The sequence below is a fragment of the Heteronotia binoei genome, chromosome 14, assembly GCF_032191835.1.
Source record: "Heteronotia binoei isolate CCM8104 ecotype False Entrance Well chromosome 14, APGP_CSIRO_Hbin_v1, whole genome shotgun sequence".
Lineage (NCBI taxonomy): Eukaryota > Metazoa > Chordata > Lepidosauria > Squamata > Gekkonidae > Heteronotia > Heteronotia binoei.
The window spans coordinates 68996090-69011950 of record NC_083236.1 but is presented as its reverse complement, the minus strand read 5'-3'; the positions used below and the strand labels follow the sequence as shown (position 1 = coordinate 69011950).

At 50.3% G+C, this 15861-nt stretch overlaps 1 protein-coding gene across 1 annotated transcript in view; it reads right to left on the bottom strand.

Annotated features, from left to right (window-relative positions):
• Positions 1 to 15861, bottom strand: part of ZC3H18 (zinc finger CCCH-type containing 18) — a 90070-nt gene that overhangs the window by 61151 nt on the left and 13058 nt on the right. The window contains exons 2-5 of the mRNA XM_060253915.1: positions 15067 to 15703; positions 11041 to 11125; positions 6566 to 6720; positions 1801 to 1887 (exon numbers count right to left, since the gene is read on the bottom strand). Of these exons, the coding sequence (XP_060109898.1) occupies positions 1801 to 1887; positions 6566 to 6720; positions 11041 to 11125; positions 15067 to 15703 (964 nt within the window). The remainder of the gene's footprint in view (positions 1 to 1800; positions 1888 to 6565; positions 6721 to 11040; positions 11126 to 15066; positions 15704 to 15861) is intronic.

Below are 15861 nucleotides of genomic sequence, written 5' to 3'. Positions count from 1 at the left end.
TTTGGCTCAAATCTCACCTTGGCCATGAGCACGTGGGGTGACGGTTCAAGTCTTCCTGTTAGCCTCGCCTCACCCATCTGCAGTGCGGGGCTAAGAGCGGCCTCTGCACTTGCAGGGCTTCTGTAAGGTTTACGTCAAGATGGTGGGTGCAAAACGCTTTGAACAATGAAAGCACTGTACCAGGGGTGTCAAACTCCTTTGTTGTGAGGGCTGGATCTGACACGAGACCTTGTTGGGCCGGGCCATGTCAAGCCGAGCCATGTGTGTACCTATTTAAGCTTAGATAGCAGAGATACAAACTTTATAAAGGACATAAACACAATTTAAAAAAAAAAAGGAAGAGAGGCTTGGCTCAGTAGCCCTGCTGTGCGATTCAGAGCCTGGAAAAACAAGCTCTGCCTCCCCCCAATAGAGAAAATAGAGATTTTGTTCTGTAGCTCCTGTGCAATTGAGCAAGCGTTGAAAAGCAAACTGTTATGCAGAAGGAAGCAAGATATAGAGAGAAGGGAGCAGATGACAAGCCAGCTGCTTGGGGGCCTGATAAGAGCCCTCTGGGGGCCTGATTCGGCCCCCTGACTTCATGTTTGACAGCCCTGCACTATACAATGAAAGGACCAAATATCTGAAGTGCCTCCTGAGATACAGATGCTAGATGACATCAGGGTGCCAGGTGACTTCTTTCTTGCTAACAACTGGGTCTGTGGGTGATCGCAGCATTGCGCGTGGCTCCAGCATGCTGGCTGGCTTTGCACTCTCATGAGGCAATGCACAGATGGGTATTTGTAACGCATGATACTTAGCACATAAACATTCACTGACGTGGCACACGCTTTTGTCGTCTTGAGCCCTGGAAGTAAGCTGCGCAGCAACCTCAACACTTAAGTAAACACGGTTTGTTGGTCAATTAAATACGTACACAGTGTTTCCTGGTGAACTTGCCCAAGGGGGAAACACAGGTAATGGTGCACATAGCCAGGAATATATTGGCATGTTATTGAGGAAATCACTAGCTTGTGGGCTGCGGCTCAGTGCGAGGATGCATGCTCTGCAGGCAGAAGGTTCCACATTCAATTCCTGGCAGCTTTCAAGATGGAAGAGCGCTATGGCGCAGAGTGGCAAAGCTGCAGTACTGCAGTCTGAACTCTCTGCTCACAACCTGAGTTCAATCCCGGCGGAAGCTGGGTTCAGGTAGCCGGCTCCAGGTTGACTCAGCCTTCCATCCTTCCGAGGTTGGTAAAATGAGTCCCCAGCTTGCTGGGGGGGAAGTGTAAAAGACTGGGGAAGGCAATGGCAAACCACCCCGTAAAAAGTCTGCCATGAAAACGTCTTGATGCAACGTCACCCCAGAGTTGGAAAGGACTGGCGCTTGCACAGGGGACTACCCTCTTCAAATAAAGGGTCTCTGGTGTCAGAGTGGCAAAGGGCGTTTGACTAAGAACGTAACCAGCGTATCTATCTAGCGTGGTTTTAGCCAGCCTTTCCTCCAAGGATGGCACACACAGTCTTCCCTTCTGCCATTTATCTTCACAACACCCCTGTGAGGTGGGGTAAGCCTCAGGGATTGTGACTGGCTCAAAGTCACCCAAGCAAGTTTTTAAAGATGGAAGCAGGGACTGGGCAGAGGCGCTGCCGCTGAGAGGAAAACCTTGCGAGGGGCTTTTCAAGCCAGCTCTGAAACAGATGAAGGGGGTGGAAACCCTTTAACAACCCCCGAGTTAATGGAAATCACGCCTCCTGCTTTTGAGGAATTCACCAAAATTGCACTTTCTTTCCCCGTTTGCCTCTGAACAGCCGTTTTACCTCTTTAGCGTGGCGAAATCCCCTTTCCCAGGCGCTTTCTGTTGGAGGGTCTGGCGGCGGCAATATTTCCTCCACAGCCGGCCCTCCCTGTGAACGGAGGAGAAAAGAGATGATCTTAGAGCAAGACAGACATTTCCTGCCCTGCAAAAGCATCCCTCTACAAACCCAGGAAGTTCACCCAGTGGTAAACCCCCCCCCCCCACGTTTTCTATCTCTGTTATGCAAGAGCCCCACCTCTGGCCTTCACCATCTCAAGATTCAAAGCCTTCTTCAGTCAAGGGTGGGGAGGTTGCTTCTTGGGTCAATTTACAGCCTGTCCTCTCCAGGAGAACCAGGGGGAAAGTTGTGCCGTTATAATCAGTGCTACTTGTTCAGCATTTGAAAAATACACTGGAAAGATATGCTTTGATAGCTCCAAAAGTGTTTCATTTTGCTCAAAACCAATCCCCCCATAACCCACTTGCTACTAGCAGGCAGTGCGGGTTAAACCCTGTGGAGGCCCCTGGGCAGCTGAAATGTTGGGGGCCTCCTCCCAAATTATCTCAGAGTCTGCCCAGGCTCCTGCTGCAGCCTGCAGGCAACTTCTTTAAAGCTCCTTTTACTAAGCTGCGGGGGAGAGGCAGAGAGAGGCAAACTTGCAACAACGCCAGCAGCAGCCTCACCAGGCAAGTCAGACAAAGAGCGGCTCAGTTGCTGGCTGCGCATGCGGGCTGGGGGGCTGCAAGCAGGGGGGGAAATGGGAGGGGGGAGCCAGCATGGGGACCCCGTCTCCAGTAATGTAATGGATTGAGGGCCATACCATTTTTTCAGCATTTGAAAGCAGGCAATGTAGATGACAACTGCACGCGGACATATTTGGAAACCTTTACAGATGTGATCTAAAGACCTGCCAGCGCTGCTGTTATACCTTTTATTTCTTTCTCTTTGGAGCAATAATTCTTTTGGGGAGGGAGGGTGGCTCAGTGGTAGAGCATCTGCTTGGGAAGCAGAAGGTCCCAGGTTCAATCCCTGGCATCTCCAAAAAAGGGTCCAGGCAAGTAGGTGTGCAAAACCTCAGCTTGAGACCCTGGAGAGCCGCTGCCAGTCTGAGAAGACAATACTGACTTTGATGGACCAAGGGTCTGATTCAGTATAAGGCAGCTTCATATGTTCTCTTTGGAGTAATTATTCTTTTAAAGTCTCCTGCTAAACAGAGGAAGTGGCCTTCTTGTCAAGGCAACCGGGATGCATCTTCCAAGGCATTCTGGGGTATGGTCTATGACTGCTGTGTCAAAACTGAGGCAGCAGCAAAACTGAGGCAAAACTGTCGCAGAAGCGCCCTGTGCTCCGACCCTACCCCCTGCCCCCAAGTGAGCACCCTCAACCTTCCCCCTGGGCAGTAAAGCAGGCCGTCAGCCACCTTTGCATCTGCTCCTACAGCTTCAGGCCATAGGAGAATTCCTCCCTCCCTAGTCCTCCGAGATGCACAAAGGACTTGCAGGAGGGAATCAATGTTCCCTCTAAGCTGTGGAGTCTTGTGAGCAAAAATTCTATTTGCTGAGCTCCTGGCATTAAAGTTGTGAGCTGCTGCATCAATTAGTTTGCTCTGGGGCCGTTTTTCCTGAGCGAAGACCAAAATGCGTGAGTCGGAGGCTAAAAAACCTGCGAGCTGGCTCACACTAACTCAGCTTGGAGGGAACTACAAAGAGCAGCTGGCTATGTAGGTTGCGGACCTCTGCTCCCCACTACTTAAGGCATGCAGACGCGGGGAGTCAGGTTGGCCTCCGTAGTGTTCCTGTGCTTAACGGAGATGCAGATTTCAGGCTGTTCTGTGATCTCTGTGAGGGGTCACCAAAGACCACCACCCTCTACAAATGACACAGCAAGACTTTTGTGTCCAGCCTGCATACTCATCGCCTGTCCAGATGACAGACCAGAAGAACTTCTGCAGAACGACTGAGGAACTGCCTCCTCTCAGGGCTTTTTTTGTCAGTCACAGTCACATTTTATTTGTATCCCGCCCTCCCCGACCAAGCGGCTCAGGGCGGATAACAGCATAAAATTCAATACATACATTATATACTAAATAACATTTGAAGACAAATTAAAATCCATAAAATTCTAAAACATTAATACATTTAGTGCTATTCATCGGCAAGTTTACTTGGCAATTTAGTAGTATCAGCTGGTGAAGGCCATTTGGAACAGGATGGTTTTGCAGGCCCTGCGGAATTGTTCAATGTCCCGCAGGGCCCGCATTTCCTCTGGGAGCTGATTCCACAGCTGTGGGGCCAAAACTGAGAAGGCCCGAGTACGGGTACTCTGGAGTCTTACCTCCTTTGGGCCAGGGATAGTCAGCAGGTTCTTCCCTGCTGACCTCAGTGCTCTCTGGGGTTCATATGGGGAGAGGCGGTCCCTAAGGTAGGCAGGTCCTCGGCCATATAGAGCTTTAAAGGTAATAACCAGCACTTTGTAGCGAATCCGGTATACAACTGGCAGCCAGTGCAGTTCACGCAGCCCCGGCTGTATGTGCTCCCGCTTTGGGAGCCCCAGCAACAGTCTGGCAGCCGCGTTCTGCACTAGCTGCAGCTTCTGGGTTCGGCACAAAGGCAGCCCCATGTAGAGGGCATTACAGTAATCCTGTCTCGAGGTGACCGTTGCATGGATCACTGTTGCCAGGTCCCGACGCTCCAGGAAGGGGGCCAACTACCTTGCCCGCCTCAGATGAAAAAAGGCTGACTTGGCAGCGGCTGCTATCTGGGCCTCCATTGATAATGAAGGCTCCAGTAGAACTCCCAGGCTTCTAACCCGGTGCGCCGCTTTCAGCGGCACCCCGTCAAAGACCGGAAGAGATATATCCCCTCCTAGAGCGCCCCGACCCAGGCAAAGGACCTCTGTCTTCGCTGGATTCAATTTCAGCCCACTCAGCCTTAACCAAGTTGCCAAAGGAACTCCTTTGCCTATGAGGCCACACACCCTTGAGGTAGCCAATCTGCCTGGAGCTGACAGTAGGCCCTGTACGAAGAGCCCTGTAAGGAATTCTAGCAGGACTTCCTTTGCATATTAGGCCCCACCCCCCTGATGTAGCCAAGTCTCCTGGAGCTTCCAGTAGGCCCTGTACAAAGGGCCCTGTAAGGAATTCTAGCAGGACCTCCTTTGCCTATTAGGCTACACACCCCTGATGTAGCCATCCTCCTGGAGCTTCCAGTAGGCCCTGTACGAAGAACCCTGTAAGGAATTCTAGCAGGACCTCCTTTGCATATTAGACCACACCCCTTGATGCAGCCAATCCTCCTGGAGCTCTCAGTAGGCCCTGTACGAAGAGCCCTGTAAGGAATTCTAGCAGGACTTCCTTTGCATATTAGGCCACACACCCCTGATGTAACCAATCCTCCTGGAGCTGACAGTAGGCCCTGTACCAAGAGCCCTGTAAGCTCTTGGAGGATTGGCTACATCAGGGGTGTGTGGCCTCATAGGCAAAGGAGTTCCTGCTACAAAACAAAGCCCTGTATTTGCCTATTAGGCCACACACCCCGTTGTAGCCAATCCTCCTGGAGCTTATAGCAGGCCCTGTAAGAAGAGCCCTGTAAGCTCTTGGAGGACTGGCTACATCAGGGGTGTGTGGCCTCATAGGCAAAGGAGTTCCTGCTACAAAACAAAGCCCTGTATTTGCCTATTAGGCCCCCCCCCCCATTGTAGCCAATCCTCCTGGAGCTTATAGCAGGCCCTGTAAGAAGAGCCCTGTAAACTCTTGGAGGATTGGCTACATCAGGGGTGTGTGGCCTAATAGGCAAAGGAGTTCCTGCTATGAAACAAAGCCCTGTATTTGCCTATTAGGCCACCCCCCCCCCCCCCCCGTTGTAGCCAATCCTCTTGGAGCTTATAGCAGGCCCTGTAAGAAGAGCCCTGTAAACTCTTGGAGGATTGGCTACATCAGGGGTGTGTGGCCTAATAGGCAAAGGAGTTACTGCTACAAAACAAAAGCCCTGCTTTTCTCTACATACAAGCAGACTCAGACATATATTCCAAGTCACCTGGCCAAAAATCTACACTGCAGCAATCTCAATACAAAAGCCAATAACAATACTATCTACGCAAAATAATCTGACTATAGGATTTGGGCTTCCAAGCATGCCACAGCTGTATGGCCTGGAATGTGGGCTGTGGAGTTTCTTTCTTGGGAAACAGATTTAAACACGCAAAGAAGGACTAGCCCCTTGCTGTCCACGGTGGACTTGGACTTTGGAACCTGCTTGCTACTGCAGAACAGTTATGGGATGAGAGATTAGAAAGCGTGAAGAGAGGGTCTCCGTCCCTTCCTGCTGGCTGCGCTTCCATCATGCAGGACAGAAGGAGCTGAGATTCAACGGTAGTGCATAGGTCTTCTCTTGACGGCCCCTCACTATGCACAAAGCTATGTGGTCTCAAGCAAAAGGGCCACGAAAGCCCCTCTGCCGAGAAAGGTTTCTTTGAGGCCATCTCCAGTCAGGGCTGTCCTATCCTGAATGCAAACACTGCTGGCTGATTGGTTCCTTGCATCCAAGGCTTTTCTAACAGGAATCCCCAGGGACGGAGCGCACAGGAGACCCAAAGGCCCCGGGGGTCCTCCTCTCCTGGAATCACCTGCAGGCCAATACAAGACAAGAGGCAGGACCCGACCGCGCCCACTCGATGCTCCTCACTTGCCTGGTGTTCCTACAGATCCCAAAGTTATGCACCCTGCTCAATGACTCAGCATCCAGCATGAGAAGAAGAAGATTTCGGTTTTAAAGTAAGGCTTCCATACCCAAGGATTGGCTGGCATCAGTGGGTGAGGGCCAGGCCCGATAGGTGGGGCGCCGTTGGGCGAGAAAGGGTCTGGCTTAGAGATCAAGGAGTAGTTGCCTTTGTCATTCACGCCAGGATGAATAAACCTGCAGTTCATGCCCCAAGTGCAGTGGCCTGTAGGGGAGGGGGGGAAAGCACAGAAAAGGTTCTGAATCTTATTGCACGGAACAGTCAAAATGGGAACAGAGTACATTGGACTTACTGGATTTATATCCCACCCTATACTTTGAATCTCACAGCGGTCACAGTCTCCTCTACCTCCCCCCCACAATAGACATCCTGTGAGGTAGGTGGGGCTGAGAGAGCTTTTTACAGCAGCTGCCCTTTCAAGGACAAGCTCTGCAAGAGCTATGGCTGACCCAAGGCCATTCCAACTGCTGCAAAGGGAGGAGTGGGGAATCAAACTCGGTTCTCCCGGATAAGAGTCCACACACTTAACCACTACACCAAACTGGCTCTCTATTAGAGCTCTGGCTGACCCAAGGCCATTCCAGCAGCTGCAAGTGGAGGAGTGGGGAATCAAACCCGGTTCTCCCAGATAAGAGAACTCTGGCTGACCCAAGGCCATTCCAGCAGCTGCAAGCGGAGGAGGGGGGAATCAAACCCGGTTCTCCCAGATAAGAGAGCTATGGCTGACCCAAGGCCATTCCAGCAGCTGCAAGTGGAGGAGTTGGGAATCAAACCCGGTTCTCCCAGAAAAGAGAGCTACGGCTGACCCAAGGCCATTCCAGCAGGTGCAAGTGGATGAGTGGAGAATCAAACCCAGTTCTCCCAGATAAGAGAGCTATGGCTGACCCAAGGCCATTCCAGCAGCTGCAAGTGGAGGAGGGGGGAATGAAACCCGGTTCTTCCAGATAAGAGTTCAAGCACTTAACCACTACACCAAACTGGCTCTCAAATAAGATATTGGATTTATATCCCGCCCTATACTCTGAATCTTAGAGTTTCAGAGGGGTCACAACCTCCTTTACCTTCCCCCTCCCCCACAACAGACACCCAGTGAGGTGGGTGGGGCTGAGAGAGCTCTTACAGCAGCTGCCCTTTCAAGGACAACCCCTGCAAGAGCTCTGGCTGACCCAAGGCCATTCCAGCAGGTGCAAGTGGAGGAGTGGGAAATCAAACCCGGTTCTCCCAGATAAGAGTCCGCACACTTCACCACTACACTAAACTGGCTTTCAAGGACAATCCCTGTGAGAGCTCTGGCTGACCCAAGGCCATTCCAGCAGGTGCAAGTGGAGGAGCAGGGAATCAAACCTGGTTCTCCCAGATAAGAGTCCAGGCACTTAACCACTACATCAAACTGGCTCTACGCCAAACTGGCATCCCACGGATGAGAATACATGGAAGAGAATGCAGCCTTTCCACAGGAGATCAGACAAATCTCTTCATCTACCAGAACACCAAAAGCCGTTCTCTACAGAAGCGAAGCTGTGCAAACCAAGCCAGGTGTGAATGACCCCTTGACATCCCACCACAGCCAGAGAGTACAGCCCCCCGCCGCATCTCAATCATGGTGTCCCAGTCTGCCGATCTCATTCCCCAACTGTTGCTGTGGAAAAGCCTCCTAACCCCTGCCGATTAAGAGGGGCTCAAAGGACTGGCCCATGAAAGAAGGGTCATGGCTGAGTGGCAGGGCATCTGCTTGGCACGCAGAAGGTCTCAGATTCGAGTCCTGGCATCTCCCGTTGAAAGGATCATGTAGCAGGTGATGTGAGAGACCCCGGCCTGAGACCCCGGAGAGCCGCTGCCAGTCTGAGTAGACAAGGCCGACAGTCTGATTCAGTACAAGACAGCTTCATGTTCTCCTGCGGCTCTCAAGGGCAAGTCTAGACCTCGTGGGCTAGTTAAAGGTAGGGAGATTTCAGCTGAATGTTAGAAGCTTCTTCATGGTAAAAGCAGTGTGCTGGGGGAAGGGGAGAACTGCAACCACAGAATCCCAGAGGGGCCATCTAGACCAACCCCCTGCCAATACTCCTTTAAGCTATGGAGCCTTGTGAGCAAAAATCCCACTTTGTGAGCTACTGGCATTAAAGTTGTGAGCTATGGCATAGATTAGTTTGCTCTGGGGCCATTTTTCCCAGAGCTGAGACAAAAATGGGTGAGCCGGAGGTTAAAAAACTGTGAACTAGCTCACACTAACTCAACCTAGAGGGAACCCTGCCCCTTGCTCAATGCATGATCAGCCTAGAGTAGGGGTGTCAAACATGTGGCTCAGGGTCGAATCAGGCCCTCAGAGGGCTCCTATCAGGCACCCCAGTGACTGGCTGTCATCTGCTTCCTTCTCCCTCTCCCTCTTGCTTCCTTCTGCATAACAGCTTGATTTGCAAGGCTTGCTCAATAGCACAGGAGCTACAGAGCAATACCTTTATTTTGTCCATTGGCTGAGGCTCCTCCCTTGGGGGAGAAACGGAGGGGAGGCAAAGCTTGTTTTGCCAGGCTCTCTCAATCCCACAGCAGAGCTACTGAGCTAAGTCTCTCTTCCTTCTGTTGGCTGAAGCTCCTCCTGGCCCTCTGGGGAAGGAAGGAAACAGCCAGAGCTTCCTTTGCCCATTTCCCTGGATCCCATGGGAGAGGTACAGAGAAAAACACCTTTAAGTGCTAATGTTTTAAGCATGCTTTATTTTAAGGTGTTTTTTTTTAAAAAAAAATCTTTGTGTTTGTTTGTGCCCTTTATAAAGTTTCTATCTCTGCTACCTAATCTTAAATAGATACACACACGGCCCAGCCCGACATGGCTCGGCCTGACGAGGTCTCTTTTATGTCAGATCCGGCCCTCATAACAAAACAGTTCGACACCCCTGGCCTAGAGCATCCCTGACAGATATTTGTCCAGCCACTGTTGAACGACTCCGGCTGTATAAAAGTTGATACTTTCCCGCCCTTGATTTAAAGCCATTATTGCGAGTCCTCTCCTCTGCTGTCAACAGGAACAGCTCCCTGCCCTCCTCTTAAGTGATACTTTTTCTTCAAACAGAAATTGGACAGCCTTCAGTTTAGGATGTTCTCGTTCTAGATCCCTGTACTGTGCCGACAAGGCTCCTTCTAATTCTATTAATCTAATCAGGGCTTTTTTTGTAGCAGGAACTCCTTTGCCTATTAGGCCACACACCCCTGATGTAGCCACTCCTCCAAGAGCTTACAGGGCTCTTCGCACAGGGCCTACTGTAAGCGCCAGGAGGACTGGCTACATCAGGGGTGTGTGGCCTCATAGGCAAAGGAGCTCCTGCTAGAATTCTACTAGAAGGTTTGCAAGGTTATGTTTACAAGATTAGTTTCCTGCTAGAAGGTTTACAAGATTATGCATGGGATGGAGAAAGTAGAGAAAGTACTTTTCTCCCTTTCTCATAATACGAGAACTCGTGGGCATTTGATGACATTGCTGAGCAGTCAGGTTAAAACGGATAAAAAGAAGTACTTCTTCAACCAAAGGGTGAAGAACACGTGGAATTCACTGCCACAGGAGGTGGCGGCAGCTACAAGCACAGCCAGCTTTAAGAGGGGATTGGATAAAAATATGGAGCAGAGGTCCATCAGCGGGTATTAGCTGCAGTGTGTGTGTGTATATATATATATACACACACACACATATTGGCCACTGTGTGACACAGAGTGTTGGACTGGATGGGCCATTGGCCTGATCCAACACGGCTTCTCTTATGTTCTTATGTGACACAAAGTGTTGGACTGGATGGGCCATTGGCCTGATCCAACACGGCTTCTCTTATGTTGTTATGTGACACAGAGTGTTGGACTGGATGGGCCACTGGCCTGATCCAACAGGGCTTCTCTTCTGTTCTTATGTACCCCTGGACCAATGGTCTGATTTAGTAGAAAGCAGCTTCATGTGTCTGCTTCGTGGGTGCCACCAAGACACCCTTCACAGCTGCTGGCAGAATGCATCAGCAGGATCCAACCCATTGAGTCTACCCTCCAGGGCTTTTTTTGTAGCAGGAACTCCTTTGCCTATTAGGCCACACACCCTGATGTAGCCACTCCTCCAAGAGCTTACAGGGCTCTACTGTAAGCACCAGGAGGATTGGCTACATCAGGGAGGAGTGGAAAAGGCGTTCCTGCTATTAAAAAAAGGCCTGACTCCAACTCTAATGAAAGGGAGCTTGAGTGCTTGGAGGTAGCAAGTCTCTGAAGTACGGATACTGCGAGTGGGGGGAGGAGGGAGTAACCAGGGAGGGCTCGGGGTCTTCCACTGGCTACTGTACTGGAAGGCGCCTTCTCTGACTCAGTCTTGAACAGCGTCAACAGATGCTCTCCTCGACTGCATCTGGCTTGGTCTTGAAAGAGGGAAACAATCCTGGGTTGTCCCACCTGTGCTCGGAAGCCACACCCCCTCCAGAGACCAGACAGCACCGAATAAGTCCTGAGAGCTTCATTTGACAGTTCAAGGGGAAGGGGACTGGTCCGTCTGATGGCTCCTACCTTTCACGAAGAATCGGCAAGTGGAACGCGGCCGTACTTTCCTGTCGCTGGGGTCCTTCACCTCTCCCTCCTCTAGGTCGTCATCCTAGAAGACACAGAGGTATCGAAAACGTAGGAAGTAGGTAAGAAGGCGAGGCTTCCCCTCTCCCCAAATGAACGATTTGTCACAGCTCTTCATACACATTCACCTGAGTCCAAGAATTTGCCTTCTGATATGGATGAACAGATGCAACTGGGGGCCACAAACAAACTGTGCAGTAAGGCTTAAGTAGATGTCATGACCCCCCCCCGCCCCCGCTGCCATGTTGGTCCCACCCCTTTCTCTGCTACTTGGTGGTAAGTGCTAATCCTTAAGATTCCAGAGACACCCTCGAAAATATCCAGGCTTCAGGAAAAGTTCAAGCATCTTCTGACTTTTTTATCTCTTTAAATACGCAGAAGGATGTGGCTTCCTTAAGATTTAATCCTTAAAGTTCAAGAGACACCCTGGAAAAATTCCTGGAGCCAGGACATTTTCCAAGGTGTCTTTTGAATCTTAAGTATGATGATGATATTGGATTTATATCCTGCCCTATACACTGAATCTCAGAGCAGTCACAATCTCCTTCACCTCCCCACCCCCCCACAACAAACAGGTAGGTGGGGCTGAGAGAGCTCTCCCAGAAGCTGCCCTTTCAAGGACAACTCCTACAAAGCCATTCCAGCAGCTGCAAGTGGAGGAATGGGGAATCAAACCCAGTTCTCCCAGATAAGAATCTGCGTACTTAACCACTACACTACACTGGCTCAGGAGACAGACACCCTGTGAGGTGAGTGGGCCTGAGAGAGCTCTCACAGGAGCTGCCCTTTCAAGGACAACTCTGCGAGAGCTATGGCTGACCCAAGGCCATTCCAGCAGTTGCAAATGGAGGAATGGGGAATCAAACCCAGTTCTCCCAGATAAGAATCTGCGCACTTAACCACTACACCAAACTGGAAACCACCCTGACCTGGATAGGCCAGGCAAGCCTGATCTCATCAGATCTCAGAAGCTAAGTGTCAGAACTTGTAACTATTGCTGAGGCTTAACTGTAATGTAACCAGTACCTGCTTTGTACTTTCAGTATTGCTCATGCTCAGATTGTAACCGAACCAAACTGACTCCATGTTGTGACCTCTTAACAACCCTGAATGCCTTTGTAGTAATTAACCTTGCCCTACTGGTATCCAAAATATTTAGGGCTGTAGACTGAATTATGGTGTGTCTCTGCACATTCTCACACTGATGCCCTTTGAAGCCAAACCGTGTGGCCTTCAGAACAAGGAGGCAACCTCCTCACTGATAGTGATGGTGGGAAGACAGATGTGCTTGCTCTGGTGTGAATTGTGGCTTTGTGAGGTGTTTTCTTTAGTGTATAAAACTGTACCAGTGCTGGCCCTCGCCATCACTGTTATCTCGTCTCTTCCAGTGCTTAGTTCTCTCTAATAAAATCCTAGCTTTGAAATCAAGTATGGGATCCGTTTGAAGTTCTTAAGTTCTGACACTAAGCAAGGTTGGCTCTGGCAAGTACTGGGATGGAAGATCTCCAAGGAATACCAGCAGCTGGGAGGTGGTGGCAGGTTTTATTCAGCCATCTCTCTGGATGTCCTCCAGGCCACCAGTAGGGTTCAGTCACCAGAAATCACCATGACTTCCAGATGCAGACACACACACGCACAGAATCTTAAGGAACCCACATTCTTTGCTTGCCCACACAGCTCTGCCCCCACTCAGCGACCCATCCCTTTCCACCTCCTGCACCAGCCCTCAAATTCTTTTCAGGATCTTCAAAAACTCTAGAGCCACTTCTGAGGAAAGCTTTAAGCAAAAAAATGCACTTATGCTTGCTTTCAAGTTTGCACCAAAACAAATTCAGGGGAGGACATAAGTTTACTTGGAAGGGATTTCTGACTCTCCACCAAATACTTTTCATGCTGCAAGGAAAGTGCTTGTTTTCTCCCTGGATTTCTATGATTCACCAATCTTCAAGAGGCTGGTTGGGCAGGCAGTCACAGTTCTGCCTTATTAAGTTTAAAGATAATCTGTGTTGTGAGCCGTTTTGGAGAGAGGCAGCTAAAGACCTCCTGAAAGCACTTGGCTTTTGGGCACTGTGTGACACAGACTGTTGGACTGGATGGGCCATTGGACTGATCCAACAAGGCTTCTCTGATGTTCTTAACAAGCCTAAAAACAAGCAAGGGGCACAAAAGAACACTCAGAACCCAAATCACAGAACAGGTTGGAAGCAGACCATAAAAACAGCCTTAAAAACAGTTGAGACGCCTCAATTACAAGTCTGGATAAAAAGAAACGTTTTGGCCTGGCACCAAATAGGAAGTTAAGCCGGACACCAGGCAGGCTGCAAGGAGGAGAGCACTCCAAAGTTCGCAATAGGAGAGGAGGTACTCCCCCTCAAGTCCCAAGCCATTTAGGGACATAAAGTTAAGAACCACCAGCATGAATTGTGTCCAGAAACAGAAGGGCAGTCAGTGCAAATCTTCTGGCACAGAGGTGACACAATCCCTGCATCCAGCTCCCCGCAACAGCCTGGCCACTGAATGTGGAATCATTTGTAGTTTCCCAAAGCAATCCCATGGAAGGGGCTTTACAGCAATATAACCCGGAAGGGATCAAACTGTGGACTGCATGCCCAGATCACATCTGAGCAGCTTGGAAGAGGCACCCAAAGTGGTCAGACTGAGCAGAAGGTTAAAAGGGGTCACGGAAAACCCAGGGGAAACGGCCAGTAACAGAAAATGGGGCGCAGATTGTTGACAGAGAATAAATCCAGGTGGGCAGTCAACGCTGGTCTGAAGCAATAGAACAAAGTTGGAGTCCAGTAGCGCCTTTAAGATTTTGTTGGCGTTAAAGGAGCTACTGGACCCCAACTTCGACAGAAAACAAAGAGTGAGAAAAAAAATGGAAGAAGCAGGAGGTGTGGGGAAGCTCACATCACAGGCATTTATCCCCGTTTTGCCATGACTGCTCTGCTTATTAGGGGATGTGGCATCAAGAAAAGGACAGGAACTCAACCTTTGCCCCCTCCCCCCAAATTATGCACATTTCTGGACTTGCCCAGTTAGAAGCTTGATAATTTCACAGTCTTCCTGAACAAAGGTGCCTGGAGTGTCCCTCTCACTTCAAGATCTTAACTTGAGTGTTACGACCAATGTTCCCTCTAAGCTGCAGTCTTGTGAGCAGAAATTCTACCTTGTGAGCTACTGGTATTAAAGTTGTGAGCTACTGCATAAATTATTGTGCACAGAATCATAGAGTTGGAAGCGACCTCCAGGTACGTCTAGTCCAACCCCCAGCACAATGCAGGAAAATCACAAATACCTCCCCCTAAATTTACAGGGCGGCTCTGTGGTGCAGAGTGGTAAAGCAGCAGTACTGCAGTATTGTGATCTGAACTCTCTGTTCACGACCTGAGTCTGATTCCAGCGGAAGCTGGATTCAGGTAGCCGGTCCAAGGTTGATTCAGACTTCCATCCTTCCGAGGTCGGTAAAATGAGTCCCCAGCTTGTTGGGGGGAAAGTGTAAAAGACTGGGGAAGGCAATGGCAAACCACCCTGTAAAAAGTCTGCTGTGAAAATGTTGTGAAAGCAACGTCACCCCAGAGTTGGAAATGACTGGTGCTTGCACAAGTGACCTTTCCTTTCCTCACATTCACAGGATCTTCATTGCTGTCAGATGGCCATCTAGCCTCTGTTTAAAAAGAGGAAGGAGAGCCCACCACCTCCCAAGGAGGAAGCCTGTTCCACTGAGGAACCGCTCTAACGGTCAGGAAGTTCTTCCTAATGTTGAGCCGGGAACTCCCTTGATTTAATCCTTCCTGAGCTAAGACAAAAATGTGTGAGCTGGAGGCTAAAAATCTGTCAGCTAGCTCACGCCAACTCCGCTTAGAGGGAACACTGGTTATGACTCCTCTCGATCAAAAGCACACTAACGGAGACAGCTCCGCAAAGGGACAGAACCCGAGCTGGAAGGAAGAATCCGGGACTTACATCAATCTCGCCGTCATCAATTTCTCCGTCACCTTCCTCTTTCTTCTTCTCCTTGGGGGGCTCCTGCCCGTCCTTTTCATCCTCGCTCTTGGCGCCAGATTTCTTCTCCTCTTCGGGGGCCTCGTCTCCCTTCTCCTCCTCTTCCTCCTCCTCTCCCCCGGCCTTGTCGGTCTCATCGTCGGCAGCGACGGTGCTCGGCTCCTCCGGAACCTCCTCGTCATAGTCCAACTCGTGCTCATCCAGTTCGCGGGTGACGGAGGAGGCTTCGTCGCCGAGGTCGTTTGTTCTCTCTTCCTCCTCCTTGATGCCCAAAGAGCCCTTCGGCTCCCTGTTGGGTTCGTTGTTTTCGGAATCTGGAGACTTGGCTTCACTTAAGCGGTCCTCTTCCTCGGAGTGGTTCTCCTCCTCTTCCTCCTCTTCCTCCTGGCTCAACGCTTTGGTCGCTTCTTCCTCCTCTTCTCCCAAACGGGCATCCTGCCCTCCCTCTCCGTCCTGCTCTGGCTCTGAGCTGCTCTCTTTCAGGATTTTGTCATCGGACAGCTGCTGCTCTTCTTCCTCCTCCTCTTCCTCCTTCTCATTGGGAGAGCGGGGGGTTTGCTCTGGGCTTTCAGAAACATCCATGTGGGCCTGCTCGTTTCTGTAAGGGGGGGGGAAATAGAGGAAAAATATTTTATTTATTTAATAAAACATTTCTAGCTTGTCTTCTTCCTTGGTTCAATACAGTAATGCTCAAATAATCCCCAGCTGAAGTCAAAGTTACAATCGCACTTCAGGCCTACTTTTTAGTGGTGCAAT